Raw genomic sequence first — 16711 nt, 5'->3', positions numbered from 1 at the left:
AGTGACAGCGTGTTTCCACCTGCATGGCTTCCTCTCTCTGGCAGGCACAGGACAGTGCTGAAACTCTGGACCTGCCAGCTTCTCCAAGCCTGGTTTTTCCTTCAAGACTGGTGTCAGGCCATATGCCCCTGTCTGCCCTTTGTTACCCTGGTTCTCCCACTGTAAGACTTCAGACCTGTGTAACTCTCACACGGCTCTGTTGTGAAAGATGGTGTTCAAGCTCGCTTCCTTGCACGGATGAAAAGTCTGTAGTCCCTGTATCCTCAAAGGGGTCACATTTAATGTCCTTCCTTGTTAGCCCAGTTGAATCATCTCTCAGTAGTTCTGCCTAATCAGGTTTATTTTGGCAAACCTTTTCTTCTCTTTGACCTTTATCTTTTTCTGTGTTTACCATTATAATTACACAGGCAACGAAATTTTCAGCATCATCATAGGAATATTAAACCAAAGTTTAATGTTTATGGTTAGGAAAGTTTTCTTTGCTCTTACAACTATATTTTTTCTATTTTACCTTCATCCTGGCTCTTTCAGAGCATTTAAAGCAATTGGAGTAATTCCTCTGGTGTTATTCTAAGACATGAAAACATAACAGCAGTCATACATCTTTGACTGTATACACAGATAAAGTAATTTTGTATTCAGAGTTTGTTTAGAAATTGTAATTGCATTTGCCCTTCTGTGCACCAACTTCTGTATTTCTTCCCAATTTATCCCTAAACCAATTTGGTTCCTGACCACTGAATTCCCTTTAGTTTGTAAAAAGCCTTCAGGCAACTGAGCTATCAACACTACATTCTTTTTTTTGTCCCTCGTGCTGTTTTAGCAGTGCCATGAGACTTCTCAGAGAGGCAGCTGAGCTTGGCCATATTCCAGTGGATGCCTTTGAGTGCATGGGCTTAATTTTCTTCCAAAAATCATTCAAATCTGTATTTTCTTTTTAAGGCATTTTGAATAGTTCTGTTTTCTAATAGAAAAAAAATTGCAATATTAAATCTTTTTTAACTAGTGTGGAATAAGGAGCAAAATTAATTAATGTAATGTCATTGACTCAAAACCCAGTGAAATATATCTGTGATTCTTCACTCCTAAATCTGTGCCTGCATTTTTGTATTACACTAACCAGTATGTGCACATCAGTTTGTGTAATACATAAATTAAAAACAGATTAATTTTTTTAAAGTGTATAAATTCAATTCTCACTTCATATGGCACACCTATGAACTGTCATTATACTGGCAGTATTCTAGCTCTGTTTCTATTTCTGCAAAGTTCAAAGATACCTTCCTAAAATTGGGAATTTTTCATGAGCCTTCTCCTGCCAGTAGCCTTCTCATGGCCTGTCCTCCTCCCTGCTCTCACAAAGTTGCACTGCTGCCCCATAGGGCTCAGGGTGGCCCCAAGGCTGGGAAGAGCCTTCAGCATTTAGAGGTTTGTGAATTGATCACAATCCAAGCCTTCATCTACAGTGCATTTGTACTGGGAAAAAGTCCACTGCATTTAGTGAAGGTGATGAAGCTCATGGAAATATGTTTGTTCAGAAATTCAATTTTATGAAATAAATAATGTCCCATGAAAAATACCAGTGTGATGGCTGAGCTGTGATATTCAATGCATAAATACTTCCTAGCATCTTGTGACTCACAACTAGAAAAACAGCAGGGCAAACTCCTTCTCTAATGTGAACATATCACTGACCAGTGGTTTTAATAGGCTGGACAATGCCATAGTGTTAAAATCAAACGTGTAGTGTCAAGAGTGCTGGTGGCAGCAGATGCTGTACACTTCTTACTCTCACAGACAGCAGATAGCACAGGACTTGGTCCATAGGGAAAGGGTAGAAACCTCTTTACCTGTTGTCATTCAGCACCCACTCCAAACCAACCACCCTTATGCTGGATAAATCCTCACCTGGAGGTGCCTGTTTCCCCCAGAATGCAGAGGAAGCCTACTTGATGACGTAAACTTGTTTAGGATAGCTACAATGAACCCAGTCTAATACAGCAAAACACTTAAGCACAAGCCTAAATCCCCTGTAGCTCATCTAAGTGATGAGTATGCGTTTCACTCGGTCATCAGTTTAGGCAGTCAGTCCAAACTGTGGATGTTACGTTTCAGAATGTGCTTAGTTCAGGGACTGGGGTGGTTTGCTGTACTAGGGCCTTAAAGCTGATTTTACGTCTAGGCAACACGTTCAATGGCTGCTCAATACACATTGTTGGTTAAACTGCAGCCATGTCCCATGTACCAACCCACTGCATTTAAAAAATGAATGTAGTATGAAAAATATTTACCTGAGAAAGTATTTTCAAATTGTCCATGCATCATCAGTGAATCTTGGCTCAAGAGAAATCTGAAAAAAGGAATTTGGAGTGGACACTCTTATGCAACCTTAACCATAGCAGTCAAGACTCAATCAAAATTGCTCTTGAGCAATTTTTTAAACATAGAGGTTTTTCCTTATTGAGTTGAATGTGCATATTGCGGTTCTACTCTTCTTCTTCTTTCATTAAGTTGGCTTAGAATTTATTTTCATTCTCAAAGTGTTCATTATGTATGGAGCCCTTTAGTATGCAGTGAAATCCCTCTGACTTCAAGACCTTTAAGCGGAGCACGCGTGTGTAACCATTGTATTAATCTCTTTCCTTTCAGCTCTGCCACTTGCATTACTGTTGAAGCCAAATACTCCGTTGACAAAGCATTAGTGATTACTTCTCTGCTTTGTAGTCTTCTGCAAACTAGGTCTTCCTTTCTTCTTTAACATTGTGGACACTTAAAAAGCCTTGTTACATTTTTATGTTCTTGATCTTTTTTATAGTGTTACGTCCTAAGCTAATGGTACTGTAGTATACATGAAGAATTTCCATTTTTTAAAGTTTAATAATCTGTAGTTAAAATTACTTTGGACAGTATCGTTAACAGCTGGGTTGGAGTTAATACAAAATCAGATTCTTGGGAGTATAATTTGATGTAAAAGTATTTCATTATCATTTAAATTAGAATTGTAAACCAACATTGGCTCAGGAGTTAAGTCCTGTGAGTGAGAGAAAATTAGGTAAACTTGCACTCTGGTATGTAACTTCCACGTCGTATTCTGTACATACAGATTAACTAATAGTCTTACTAATAGACTGTTCTGATTTTAAACTGAAGTAGCTCTGTTTATTAGTAGGAGTTATTACTAGCTTTCGCTGGCATGAGATCACAATTAGGCTTACTATCTTAATTTCTCTCAGTATATTGTTTGGCATAAAGTTACATAATAACACATCACTCTGGACATCACAAACTGAGTTCCCTGGGGAAGAATATTCTGTATCAGTAAATCAAGCTCACAGCTGAATCCGTACAAGCAGTAGAAGCTGCAGTTATGCATCAAGGACAGAATTTGAGTCCGTCATCAGCCACAACTGTGTATTTAATGTTCCAGGAGTAAATTCAGATTAGAGTGATTGCTGTTTCTCAGTTGACAGTAGTGAGCTGACACAAAGCCTCAGATTAAAGTGATCAGTTTCCAAAAAGGCTATGAATGGAATTATTGCCTGTGTGGGACTTCTTGCTGAAGGGCTTGCAAGAGGGTCATGGTTTATATTAAATTAGATAAATAATAATCAAATTAATAAATAATAAATGTATTTTTCAGAGCCACTTTTCTGTGAAGAAAGGAGCTGCAGCCTTGGGTATTGGTACAGATAGTGTGATTTTGATTAGATGTGATGAAAGGTAAGTGAAGATGTCAAATACAGCTCTTCTTGTCAGTATGTAGAAGAAGATCGTCAGGTGCTCGACTCAGAAAGAGCATGTAGGATGTGCTCAGCAGTTGGTATAATTTTTTATAACTCTGTCATCTTCAGCAGCCTCACACTAATTTCTCCTGCTGGAGGAACTGTCTCTGTCAGTAACTTCTTCATGAATCAGTTTTTGGAGTTCATCAAAAGTGTTACAAGTGCCCTTCCTCAGGGCTTTCTGATACTCCTTTTTATTTCATCCTGAAGTGAAACAATATCAAGCTAACATCCTTCTTTACATGTTGTGCTAAGATACCAGGAGGAAGCTTGCTTTGGTCAAAACAGGGCATTTAGAGACATGAGGAGAAGTGGGCCTTTTTTATGAGTATATTATTTAGGAGGATTTGCCAATGCTTCATTTCTATTGCTTCATGCCCCCACCATTTTTCATAGCTGGACTGCATTTCCCTCAGTGCCCTTGATGGGCACACTCTTGCAATGAGATGTGAAGAGAAGGATCTTGGCAGCATTGTGGGCAGCATAAGCCAAGGAGGATGATGGACCCTGGAAAGGAGTAGCACAGCAGGAAACTAATCTACAGGTGTCACATAGGCTCCCAAAAAACAGGGGTAGATAACTTCTTTCTTAACACACCCAAATAAAATGTTTCAATTCTCTGTGAAAACCCACTTTACAAAATCAACATCTTCTGATGATGATTTTCAGTTTTAAGGAAAAAACTTTCTATGGGACAAAAATTAATAGAACAATCCTTATTGATTCTCCTGAGAGTCTTTTCAATAGAAAATGCTATTTGAGTCTGTCATTGTTATAAGGTACTGAATTGCTTATGTCTCTAGCATAAGGTTTTGCTGCTATCAAAATTCTCTGCTCCCACATTAAAAAAAAAAGCACCAACTAAGCAATTCATAGTGCTAATCGCGGTGCCTGCATATTGACTTGTGGACTTGTTATCTCTGTTAACAAAAGACTGAGCACACCTTGAAGAGGATTTAGTGACAACGTCAAAACAACCAACACACATCAAAATAAACCTCCAGTTATTTCTATTCACTAAAGACAAATGTGGATCAATGAAGTCTTGTCTTCCTTTTCTTCTTGTGCAAATTCAACATGAAGGTTTTCTGTGAAAACCACAATGCTTACCCTGCCCACACTGAAGTAAACAGCAGGATTACTGCGTGTGTCACCAAATCCCAGCAGACACCACAGGGACAGAGCAAATTGTTTGCACAGGATGTGGGCTGGTGCGGTTGAGATGACCCTCTGTGAAGATGTGTACCTGTGGATGGGTGAAGGAGCACCATGAGATGTTTTTGATGTTTCCAGCATGAACAAGCATACTTCCTGGTGGCTCTTTCCCATCCTGACCCACACCTGCCAAGTTTGCCTGGTTTACTGGTAAAGCTTGACATTGCTTGGGCATTGCACTGTCTTGTCCATAAATTCCTGCATGTACTCAGTGAGCCCAGGGGCTGGATAATCACTTGTCTTGGTAAAAAAATTTTGGGTAATGAAAGCAACTGCCAAGTTCCGTGTGTGTTTCTAAGCACAAGCTTACTAAATTAGAAACTATTAAAGAACAACAACATCTGAATTATATTTTGAGGAGAAACTCATTGCCTTCCTTTGGCATAGTTTTATTTTCTTTATTCCACTAATGATCCCAAAAACAGTTTTTAAGCACCAGACAACTACTGCTTTTCTCTGAACATGTACACATGTCTGGGGGGAACTCACACTGAGTTGAGTACTCTTGAGACCTTTCTTTGAATTTCTGCAAGAAAAATCAGGGCTAATTTTTAGACTTGTAGAGCTTTTTATTTTCAGTTATTCTTTCAGTATTTTAGTGCTTTGAATAAGCAGGAGAGATTTTGCAAAAAAGTCGGCAGTACAAACCTATTTCTACTTAAATATCATCTTATTGTAAGCTGTGTAAGGCTGAAAACTTAGAAAACCAACAGCATCTTATCAAAATAAATTAATAATTAAAAAGAATTTACATGCATCCAAATATAATGAAAACAGTTCAGGGTTTTTGTGCAAAATCAAACTAAAAGTAATTGTTTTATTAGTTTCCTTGTAACTACTGTCTTGAGCTTTAGTAAAGGTTGTTCCTTTTTTATAGCAAAAGGAAATCAGGGCTTAATGAAAGAAAAAATCTGAAGAAGTCTTTAAAAATTGATATTAATCTAAATGTACAACACTCAAAGCCAGTGAAGACTATTTCTGTACTGTGGAAAGCTATCATGTTTGTATTGCTGTTATTCATACTGTCTCTTCTTTGATAGTCTTTTTTGTGTCTAAAGCAAAGAAAACTTTAACCTCAATATCAGTATCAGCACTGGTTTGTCTTATACCTAATTCATTTGAAGGATTTCCTAAATTAGCCTTCAAGCTTTATAGCACTGAGTCTGAATCTGAGGTAGATGGATCATACTAGAGGTGTTACAAATACAGACAATGCAAAGAGCCTGACAGTGCATTTAATGAGTCTAGACTGGTAGTTTCTCTCACACCTTGCTTCAGGCAAATGCAAACATGTAATGCACTAAAGCGTAGTATAGTCACCCTGAAACAAGTTCACCCCTGGGATGGAAACACAGAGACAACTGTTTACAGCACAGCTGAGCTGTACTGCTCATGGCCATGCAGCTCAGCTGGCATTTTCTGTGCCTGCTGAGAGGGGACTGTGGTATTTGGCACCCAGCAGATTCTTGGGATGCTGGGCTGAGCCTCTCCCTGGGAGCCTGGAGCTTATTCCCAGGACTGTAACATCAGACAGGAACAGGAGGCTCCATGGAGCAGCATCAGTCTTTAATGGCAGTGGCCATGAGATAACTTCTCTCAATTACCATCACCATATTTATGCAAATATATTGACTAAATAATTAGGATAAAAACTAAGACTAGTGGACAGAGCCTTTCTGTGTTCTTCATTGTTACATAACCCTTGGGAAAAAAAGTCACTTTGGTCCTTCTTTGGGTTTCCTGTTAAGTGAAGAAGTAACAGCAGAAGCTGATTTCAAGATCGAATTACTGATACAACTCTCTCTTGCTCCAGAGGGAAAATGATCCCATCAGACCTTGAAAGAAGAATTGTTGAAGCCAAACAAAAAGTAAGTTTACCTGCTTTTCTTCTTCCAAAGAAGAAAAAAAGCCAAGAATGGTACAGCTAGTTGTTTTGCTTTCCTTTGTAAAACAACACAGGCTTGCCCACTAAGTTTTTATTTATTTCTCAGAAATGTAGCCTTCCAATTAATGAGGCAAGAGTTGCTGAGAAAATAGGTTTAGAGCTACTTCATAATGTCCATTTCACTTTCTTTTTATATGTCGTTCTGCTTAACATCCTCCTTTTTTATATCGTCAGCCTATGATGTAGTTTCTCAGCTGAATATTGTCAAAAACAGAGTAATCATTTCGGGGATTTTATTATATTGTAATGCATTGAAAATACTCCTCGTGGACTCACCAAATGAATTGAAAATAAACTAAAATCCACACATCTCTAAATATGCACTACTTTTGTATGTGTTTGTTAACAGAAGCTAGAATTAAAACATCAGATTAAAGTATGCAATGAGCTCAGCCCTATGCTTTCAGCATTTATGTAAATACTCATTAGGCACACAGCAGTCAAAGCTCATGAATAACACAGGTCTTCATTAAAAGCTCACTTTTTCCAAGAAAGGCAATACAGTAGATTAAAAAATAAGGAAAAATGACAATAGAGGTGCAGCCAAACCTATGGACTATTGTAGAAGGAAGGTTAGACCTTTCAGATGGTTTAAGCTCCAGTTATGCAAAAAAAAAAGGTAACCACTCTTGACCTCCGAGTACTCCGTATGGAATCAACAGAACTACAGATGAAATTAAAATGAAACACTGGTATAAATTTTGGCAGACCCCAGACCTCATAGTGCAAACGTGATAGATGGTGAGTGCTCTGCTGTGAGGCACAGCATGTAGCAGAGGGAATCCAAGAGATGATCCCTGGCCTCTGTGGAGGCTGCTGTCTTTTCCTTCCTCATGCTGTCTCCCTGTTCTGCAGGAGGGATGGGGCTGGAAGTGAACCCCACAACTCCCCTGTCCTCTGCCCCAGGAGACACTCACATGCACAGTGTTCCCACTGACAAAACTGGGACACCATATGTCCAGGCACTTGCTGGGATAATTCCAGTGCAGCCCAGGGCACAGTCCACTAAAAATGTTTCTCTCACTGTGGTGCCTGGGTGAGGTTTTTCTGTGTCCTGTAGCACAGACTTTTTTGTTTCAAGCAGGTGGTGTGAAGCAGAATTGTTCTGTTGAGCCCTTACCTGTCTCATGTATCCTACTAGATGGAGGATGCTGGTTTGGAAGTTTGCTGCCACCTTAAGGTAGAAACTAAAATATCGCTGACGTCTGAACTTTGAGAAAACCAGTCCTAACATAGCAAGGATGCCCTCCGGGAGACTCTTGTGGGCTCACTGTGAGGGCAGCACAAGGGGAGCTGGGACTGCTGCAGGTTGAGGGGGCTGCAGCACTCCGACCATGCAAACCTCTCTGCTTTCTTGCAGGGATTTGTTCCTTTTCTGGTGAGTGCGACAGCTGGGACAACAGTGTACGGGGCATTCGATCCTCTCATAGCTATTGCAGACATCTGCAAGAAATACAAAATTTGGATGCATGTGGATGTAAGTACCATCTTTCGTGGAGGGCTGGATTACAAGGTGTATTAGCATTAATTTTGAACAGTGTCATCTTGTACAAAATCCATTGTGTTTGGGTCCTGTAATTAAGTCTAACATCCAAGCACTGACTTCCCACTCTTCTGAAAGACTCAGGTCAGAGGGATGTTCTAGGAGCTGTGACTGTAGTTGTACTTCTAGCAACTGGGACATTTAAAGATGACCTAGTTCGAGTGCTTTTAGCTTTCAGCTTTATCTCTAAATGCCATTAGTAAAGAAATACATAAGAACCATACTGAGCACTGACTCAGCTTCTGCAGCAGCTGAAAAATAAATACATAAGGAAAAGTCTGCATTTGTCTGGAATAAAGTACTGCAAATTGCTGATCAGGTTAATGCAAATGCTAGGGAATTTTATCAGATTGGTTACTTAGCTTTATCTGGGCTCTTGCCAAGAAATCTTTCTGAAGGATCATCTTTCAGCCCTAGAATGGCTTCTGTGTCATTTTTGCAAATCTTTTCTCCAAAGAGGCTTTGTAATTGACTTTGCATAGGGCTGAATGTCTTGCTTTTGGATTACTGTGTCAGCCAAAATCAGTCCAATTCAAAGGAAGAATTTGTATTTACCTTAAGTACTTCCCAGTTGCATGAAACGCCTGCTTGTCCCAAATTTCCGTGAAGAAAGCAAATGAGTATAGGGCAAGCAATAGTGGGTCCAAAATATGATGAAAACTCCCCAGAGCAGCTGAGATCTCCGCCTGGTTTGTTAGCACCAAGAGAAAATGCAGCTTACCCAGGAGCAGCTCTGCAAGTCGTTAATTATAGCATGGGGCAACTCGATGTGCCGTGTCAGAGGAGGTCAGAGGAGGGGCGAGTGAGGGGTTAGCAGATGATAAAGAGTGGATGCCTGGTTTATGGCCTATTAACTGCTGCTTCCAAGCTACTGGAAGAAAATTGTTAGCACAGCTAATGCCTCAGGCCCCATCTGCCTGGTCATTTTGGAATGTGCCACATCAGCAAGAAAAAAGAAAGGGTCCCAAACACAGATGTGAACACACAGATGTCATCATGGAGAAAAGCAGAGTTCTCATTAAGATAATGTGTCTTGCCTTCCAGGGAGCATGGGGTGGTGGGCTTCTGATGTCAAGAAAACACAAATGGAAGTTAAACGGCATTGAAAGGTATGATTTATTAGTATTAATAAAAGTCATTTATTAAATGCATTTTAACACACTTGTGATTACCATAGCAATGCCTATGAATGAAATTAAAGATCCATGTTATCTCCAAGATACAGTAGGAAGAAATCATGCAAACTGTCCTTCCAGTTGAAGTAGCATTGCTAAGTGTCTTTCCTTTGTTCAATGCTACGGTGACGTGGCACGTTGTTTTGTACTACATCCAGCAGACATTTTATATTTGTTTTTTTGTTCTTCCACCATGCATTCTCAGGTCCAGAGTTGTTTCTGCAGCATTCTCTGATTCAGTGTCCAGCATGATTTAGCCATTGTATTTTTCTAAGAAATTAATCTTGGAGGTTTTGTGTACGGAAATCTTAAGTATAAAAGGTGGATGCACCTGCAGTTTGGGCAGATGTCCTTCTCTGTCACTTCTGGAGAGAATAGCCCTCTTCAGGCTGTGTTAGTGATGTCTTCTCAGTATATCTGAGCCTGGATATATACACATAGTCATAGTCATGAGCTCATGAAGATTGCAGATACATACAGATGAACATAAGTGATGCTAGTCCAGCCTGAAAAGACTGAGCTTAAAAACAACTGCTTACTCAGAACCTTTTAGTTAAACTGTGGAAATCCTTTCCCTAGGATGTTAAGATTTACCTGCATTCAAGGAAAGAAAAATAAAAAGTATTTGGGATTTCCATGAGCCACAACTGAGTGGGAGCTCAGAGGGTATTTAGAGAAAGTTAATATATGTTTGCCCCATTTTGAATTCTTCCAGTCACCTGTTTAGTCCACTTTCTAGAGACAGTATACTGGGCTAGATGGAGTCACTTTTACATTAGTATATTTCCCGAAGCTCATGGTATTTGAGAGCAAATTGTTACTCCCTTCTACCTTTCGTGTCAATAAATCACATTGCTGTTCCTTGTCAATTAAAATTACAAACAACTTTCTCATCCTGTTCCTGGAGATTAGGAGGATACTTTGATGATTCAGTTCCTTTCTCATACATCTCACATGCAAAATTTGGAAACCAGCCAATGGTTCTATGAATTTGATTTAGTTAAGACTGCCTGCAACACTCCAAAATTACATATCATACATTAAAAGGACATCTATCCAAATATCCAGCAAGTTAGAAAAATCCACCTAGTTGCTTATGAAGGCAGAGTATGAAACAAAGGATTTGCCTCCCAAATTGCTGTCCAAATTATGCTGGAATGAAAAATTCAGGTTAAATCTATTTTGGAGAATTTTCCAAACAATATGCTTTAGATCCAGAACTCCACTGGATTTTATTTAGTTCTTTAATAAGCACCATCTCCATATGTTTGGCAGTAAATTAAGGAAGCTTGTTTTTTCCAGTGCTGTTCCTCTGCTTGATGGACACAGCAGCTCATTTCAGTTTGTCCAGATCTCAGATGTGGGAACATTTTGAGCAGACTGAACTTTTATGGACACTCCTGTTTCATGGTAGATAATTGAGTTGTTACAGGTCTGAATAGAAGAGAACTAAAGCTTGTACTCATGTTTGATAGGGAAGAAAGGTACAAGGAGGGAGCATTAACTGGAGCACGCTGTGCTCTGAGTATTCACATCCTTCTGGTAATAGGCAGTCCAGCAGAAATATCCATAACAGACAGCAGGAGTTGCAGGACTATCCTTACTGTGCCCTCCAGTCCCCACAGGGCAGATTTCAAGCTGCTTGAAGGCACCCTGGAGGAAGCATGTGCCCCAGTCTCTGGAGCAGATAGGTCTGGCCACCATCAGGAGTTTCAGCCTGGTATCCCTTTTCCAAAGTCTCAGGAAGTGACAGCTACATAAGAAAAACATGTTTGCAGTGTATGAGTGCTCCCATATAGGGTCTGGACATCCTTTCCGGGGCTGTGGCTGGTCAGTGAATGCACCTCAGTCTGTATTTAATGATGGCTGAGGACCAAATTCTGACAGTTGTGAATCTCTCCTGTCATCAATTCAAAATCTCCAAAGGAAATTTTTTTTGTATCTTTGACCCACAGCAAAAAAACCCCACAGATACTTGGTGCTCGGTTATTTGGGCAAACATGAGATGCTTTTAGAAAATATCTGCAGATTCATGTAGCTTTTTTTACGTCACTGTTTGTCTCAACCAGCAATTTCTACAAACACATGCTGATGGCCAAAGCCCAAAATAACTGATAACAAATGAAAAATGGTGGATTTTTACTTTACATAATTAATTTTTTTCTGTGTGCAATTGGTATGTCATTGGGTAAATAAATGACCTTAGGGTAAATTAAATGTTTTAGACAGATAATTTACATCTGGCTATTGTCAGTGAATAATCCTTTTCTTTGAGAGAACCCATACCACTATTATTACCTAGAGATCTCTTAAAGAATTTCTGCTTGATTTTGCATAGGCACAAATAAAAATTAAAAAGTATCATATCAAAGGAAATTCATAGACCTGAATGCATGTTCAGAATCACTAGCTTTGATGTTGTAATCAGATGACTGACTGAGCTGATTAAAAGCTGCCAAATACTGAAAAAGCCAAGCCAAGTGGCCAGATGTTGCCTGTGGAAGACTGTTCCCTACAGATTTTGCATCAGGCACTTGCACAGTTCCATTTAAATAGCAAAGAAGAAAGCACAGAACTACTGCCTATGTCCATGTGAATTTCGAAGTTGCTTGCTTTGAAGGAGTGGAAGCAATTTGGCAGGACATGCATAAACCTGTCTCCAGGTCCTACTAAGGAGAACACTGCCAGATACTAACATACTCGCCTCTGTTCACGTTAATGTTACCTGCAAATGTGTCTGTGTCCTTTAAGTTTTCACATGTCTCAGTTGACTGATTTATGCCAGTTTATACCATGAAAATGCAAATCAGTGCACTAGGTGAAATACTGTGCACTGTGTATCATTGATAGCCTGCCAAATAGGATGCAAGTATATACATTTATCAGCTAATCATAATATGTAATAATAGTAATCAAAAAAATAGCCAGTCAAGCATAACACAAAATTGAAGTAATAAACAACTGGACAATCTTCCATTCAGCCCTCAACACAGTCCCAAATGCCTCTTCTGTATACAATACAATAGACTGTATTGTATCAGCACCCTGTTTATTCACAAAGTTTAGACTGACAGTAATTTTTCCAGCAGATGTGTCCTGAAGGGAGATGGGATCAGACTCTTTTGTGGCAAGATGGATCAATCCTGTGCTTATTACTGTGGTCATGTGAATTGCCATAGCCAAGCTAAAATTGAGGAGCTATGAAAATTTGCCATCATCGCAGCAACAGGAAAAATTACTTTGGGCCAGGTTTTCCAAGTTACTCAGAGTTACTTAGTGATACCCAGAAGCATTTAAAGGAATTTTTAAAAAATGCCTTTGTAAGCTCCTTACTAAAATCTTGCTGAAACTGGAGTCAGAGGGAGGGAATCTGCGAGTTTGCCAGCTTCCTATCTGCATCTTTAATCAGCTGTGCAATTTTAGAAAGTTCATCAGTCAAGTGGGTGTTTTTAGGAAGTTTTCCCTATGTTTATAAAGTATAGATGACTCCCCAGAAAGTTCAATACTGATTAAGTTTAGTGGATAGAGCAATGTGGTACGTTGCCAGGATTGTCATCCAAAAACCAACTAGCATAGATTAGTCCCCTGTGAAGGCATTGCTTTCCTTATATTGCTTTCCTGATTTCTTACAACTCTGCTTGCTCAGAAACAGAAAAAGGTGCGCATAGCTACGTGTTCATTATTATTCTAATTATTTCTAAATGCTTCTGTGATTTCATCACATAGTACAATGCCTTGAGTTTCACGTGGTTTGCTGTCCTAGGGCTAACTCAGTGACCTGGAACCCTCACAAGATGATGGGCGTCCCGCTGCAGTGTTCGGCCCTCCTAGTAAGAGAAGAGGTATGTCACAGTATATGTGCTTCTCTGCTCCTTTCTGGGGTTTTGCTTCTGAAAATCCTGGATACTGTCCTCATAAATGTGTCATAGCTAATATTTGCTAATGTGATGATTATAAAAAAAAAACTGAGAAATAGACCTCTAGTTACATGCTCAGGCTGTGACTGCAAAAAGAATTAAAGCAGCTGTCTAGAAGAAATGATAGAGCCCATCAATGGCAATATCTTTACAGAGTTTTTTGACTTTCCATTTAAAATGTCCATAGTTAAGTTGTGGGTGCATAGCTGTGTAACCCCATAAATTGCTGTGTAGCATAAAATGTAACTCTAGGCAAACTCTCATTCTCTCGGGATGAATGACATTGTATACATGCAGCACAACATTTGGTCCAGAATCGAGGCATCTTTAAACTTTCTAGACTTTGGTGATATTCCTACCCAGCTGTGATCTATATATCCACTTTGGGGCACCTGGAAGTAAAAATGATGCACTAAGTTCACTTGTATTAAAAAGTAGACATTTTATTTAGCAGTAGAATTAGAATTACCCTTCAAGCCTGTAATTTTCATATAACCATCAGTTACTGGGACAGCTGCTATACAACCACCACTTAATAGACCAGCTATCAAAAAGCTGGTTGCTGTTTTGCTAGCAGCTGTACAACAGATTGTAATACAAAGTGATTGCACTTAGGAAAAGAGAAACTGGCTTTTATTTGCCCTCTGGGTCAGTTCCATGAGACAAATTCTGCCTGGCTGAAGTCAGTACCATCCTTGACCTCTAGTGAGAACAGATGGCTCAGATTAGGAGAAAGTCAGGAGTTTGTCCCCCTCTCATTTTGCTATCTCAGTTTTGAGTTATACATAAAGATTAGACTTGATGATAAACAGCCAAGTTTTTATTCTTCTTGGACTGGAAATTGCTGTTTTAGGCAACAGCCCTAAGGTATACCATAAACTTGGTTGAGGTCTTAACTGGAACCAGAACATGGCTCTCTGCATTTTACTTTAAAAGCTAAAAAGGAAACCTCATGCTTTCATGAGCCAGGTTTCCTCACCTTGTTGGCTTCTGTCCCTCCCACAAAGCTGCCTCTCAGAATGGGATGTTGCAACCCAGAAATAGCTCTAGCTGGCTTTTTAAAGGCCATATGCTCTTCTGTCTGTTCAAAGCTTTCTATACCACTTAAGCATCCAATCTGCAGCTGAGGACTTTGCAGAAAATAACTGTTTCTACAAAGAAAAAAAAAACAATAAAAATCAGAATTTTAGAGACCAAACAATTGAAAAGTTCTGTGATATTAGATTAGTCACCAACTCGACCGGAAAAGATACCTTCCAAGGAAAGGAGAAAAAGGAACCAGAACAAAGAATAGAAAGCAAGATCCAAAAATGAACTTAAGCATAATGATGCTAAGAAACACAATGTCCAGCTTTTTTAAAAAAATGCCTTAGATCTAGGAGTATATTACACATTGCTGGGTCAGGTACCAAGGTGTCTTGGGCACTGAAAGGGATGTGAAAAACTTAGTCTATGGAGAACTGAGTCTAATTTTGTCCTTTTTTTTGATCTTCCTTTTGCGCTTGGACACATATTCCACTGATTTGGGTGTTTGTAATTTCTCACCCAAAGCAACCCTCAAAGCAGTAGTCATATCTGTGCCAACATCACTTTGCTTGTGTCTTTATTTCTATAAGGGATTGATGCAGAGTTGCAATCAAATGCATGCTTCCTACCTCTTTCAACAAGACAAGCACTACGACCTGTCTTACGACACGGGAGACAAGGCTTTGCAATGTGGACGGCATGTGGATGTCTTCAAACTATGGCTGATGTGGAGGGCAAAGGTAGGACTGCCTGCTATAGATTTGTTTGCCTTAAAGTAATGCACACCAGATACAGTTGGCTTTTTTTTATTGTAATCATCATTTTAGAAAGTATCTGACCTGAATTTCACATATATAACATGAAAGAAAGAACACCATTATTTTCTGTGGTTTTTATACTTTTAACAATTGAGCTTCTAAGCAGCACAAATGATTTTGAAACTTGAACTCTATGGCTTTGCATAGCATTTGCTTTGCGTAACTATAGGAGTCTAATAGCATAAATCATATACCTAGGAATGTTGTTACAAAGATTTCTGGAAATAAAAGGATGTTTAAATGACATTCAGAAATTAAACCTGGCAAATCAAGACTGGAATACCTAGTTTCGTTGCATGCAGTAGATATGATCTACTCCAAAGATACTCCATCTTTTGAAGGAGTAGAGGAAAACTCATCAAAAGATCTTCAATGGGAAATCTGTAAAACACTAGCTCTAATGATTAATTCATCTGTATTTGTAGAATATTGTTAAATAAGTTCTTGGGTGTATTTATCCAATCTTTTATGTCAGTTTGCCTCAGGTTTGTTCAGAGGATATGACATCACTGTTTTCATTTCCAGAAAGCCTTAAAGATCCTCATGTGCTTCATTAAAACTCTGAGGAGTTGTGGGAGTCTGTAAGGGAGGATGGACGTTTCTGCGGTTGCAATAGCTGTTATGCTAACTGGGGACTGCAGAGTGATAGGAGATTTTAGCCACATGTCTCTCTTTTACTCCGAGCCTTTCTCCCGGGGCTGTGCTAGCTCTATCCTGTTTTGAAATCTCTATACACAGAGGGATAATGACATGGGCTTTTAAGTCAGTTCTGCACTGCCAGAACCATCCTTTACTCAGAAACATTTCTTCTAAAGCCCATTTTTTCAATATGCCTTGTACTGCTTTTTCTCTTCTCACACCCTGCTTGTAATATTAACATTACAAAATAGGATGTGTGTTTCTTAGAGAGTTTATCTATTCCAGCTGTTTATTCCCCTTCCTTCCTCTTGAAGCTGAATCCTTTGTTTGAGGCATCACAGTTGGTGATTGCAGGAACAATTATGATGTCACAGAGTGGATTATGACTTCTGCCAGAGAAGAAAAAGCAGGTTTTTCTGCAGCTCTTAAAAACACATCTTCTGGGTTTATGTAGTATCTGTTAGAAAAGAAGACAAAAAAACAGTAAAGAGGCAGGGCAGTATCTAAAACAGAGTGTGCATTTTCACAGGCATCAGACCAGGCTCTAAAAGTGTATCTGCCCATTCTGTGCTTAACTGAAAAAGAAAAAAAAATTATTGGAAAATCCTCAAGCATATCATACCTGGAAGATTAAAAATTCCTTATTCTGAA

At 39.2% G+C, this 16711-nt stretch overlaps 1 protein-coding gene across 3 annotated transcripts in view; it reads left to right on the top strand.

Annotated features, from left to right (window-relative positions):
- Positions 1-16711, top strand: part of GAD2 (glutamate decarboxylase 2) — a 41634-nt gene that overhangs the window by 19384 nt on the left and 5539 nt on the right. For all 3 annotated transcript variants that reach the window (XM_027717366.2, XM_039380744.1, XM_039380743.1), the window contains 6 exons: positions 3641-3720; positions 6811-6865; positions 8303-8419; positions 9530-9594; positions 13424-13502; positions 15194-15343. In XM_027717366.2, coding sequence (XP_027573167.1) covers positions 3641-3720; positions 6811-6865; positions 8303-8419; positions 9530-9594; positions 13424-13502; positions 15194-15343 — 546 coding nt within the window. The remainder of the gene's footprint in view (positions 1-3640; positions 3721-6810; positions 6866-8302; positions 8420-9529; positions 9595-13423; positions 13503-15193; positions 15344-16711) is intronic.

This window comes from Pipra filicauda, unplaced genomic scaffold (genome assembly GCF_003945595.2).
Source record: "Pipra filicauda isolate LSUMZ 115617 unplaced genomic scaffold, ASM394559v2 scaffold1_size10287979_pilon, whole genome shotgun sequence".
NCBI classification, from domain to species: Eukaryota; Metazoa; Chordata; class Aves; order Passeriformes; family Pipridae; genus Pipra; species Pipra filicauda.
Note: the sequence above shows the minus strand (reverse complement) of the source record. Positions and strands in the feature narration are given on the sequence as shown.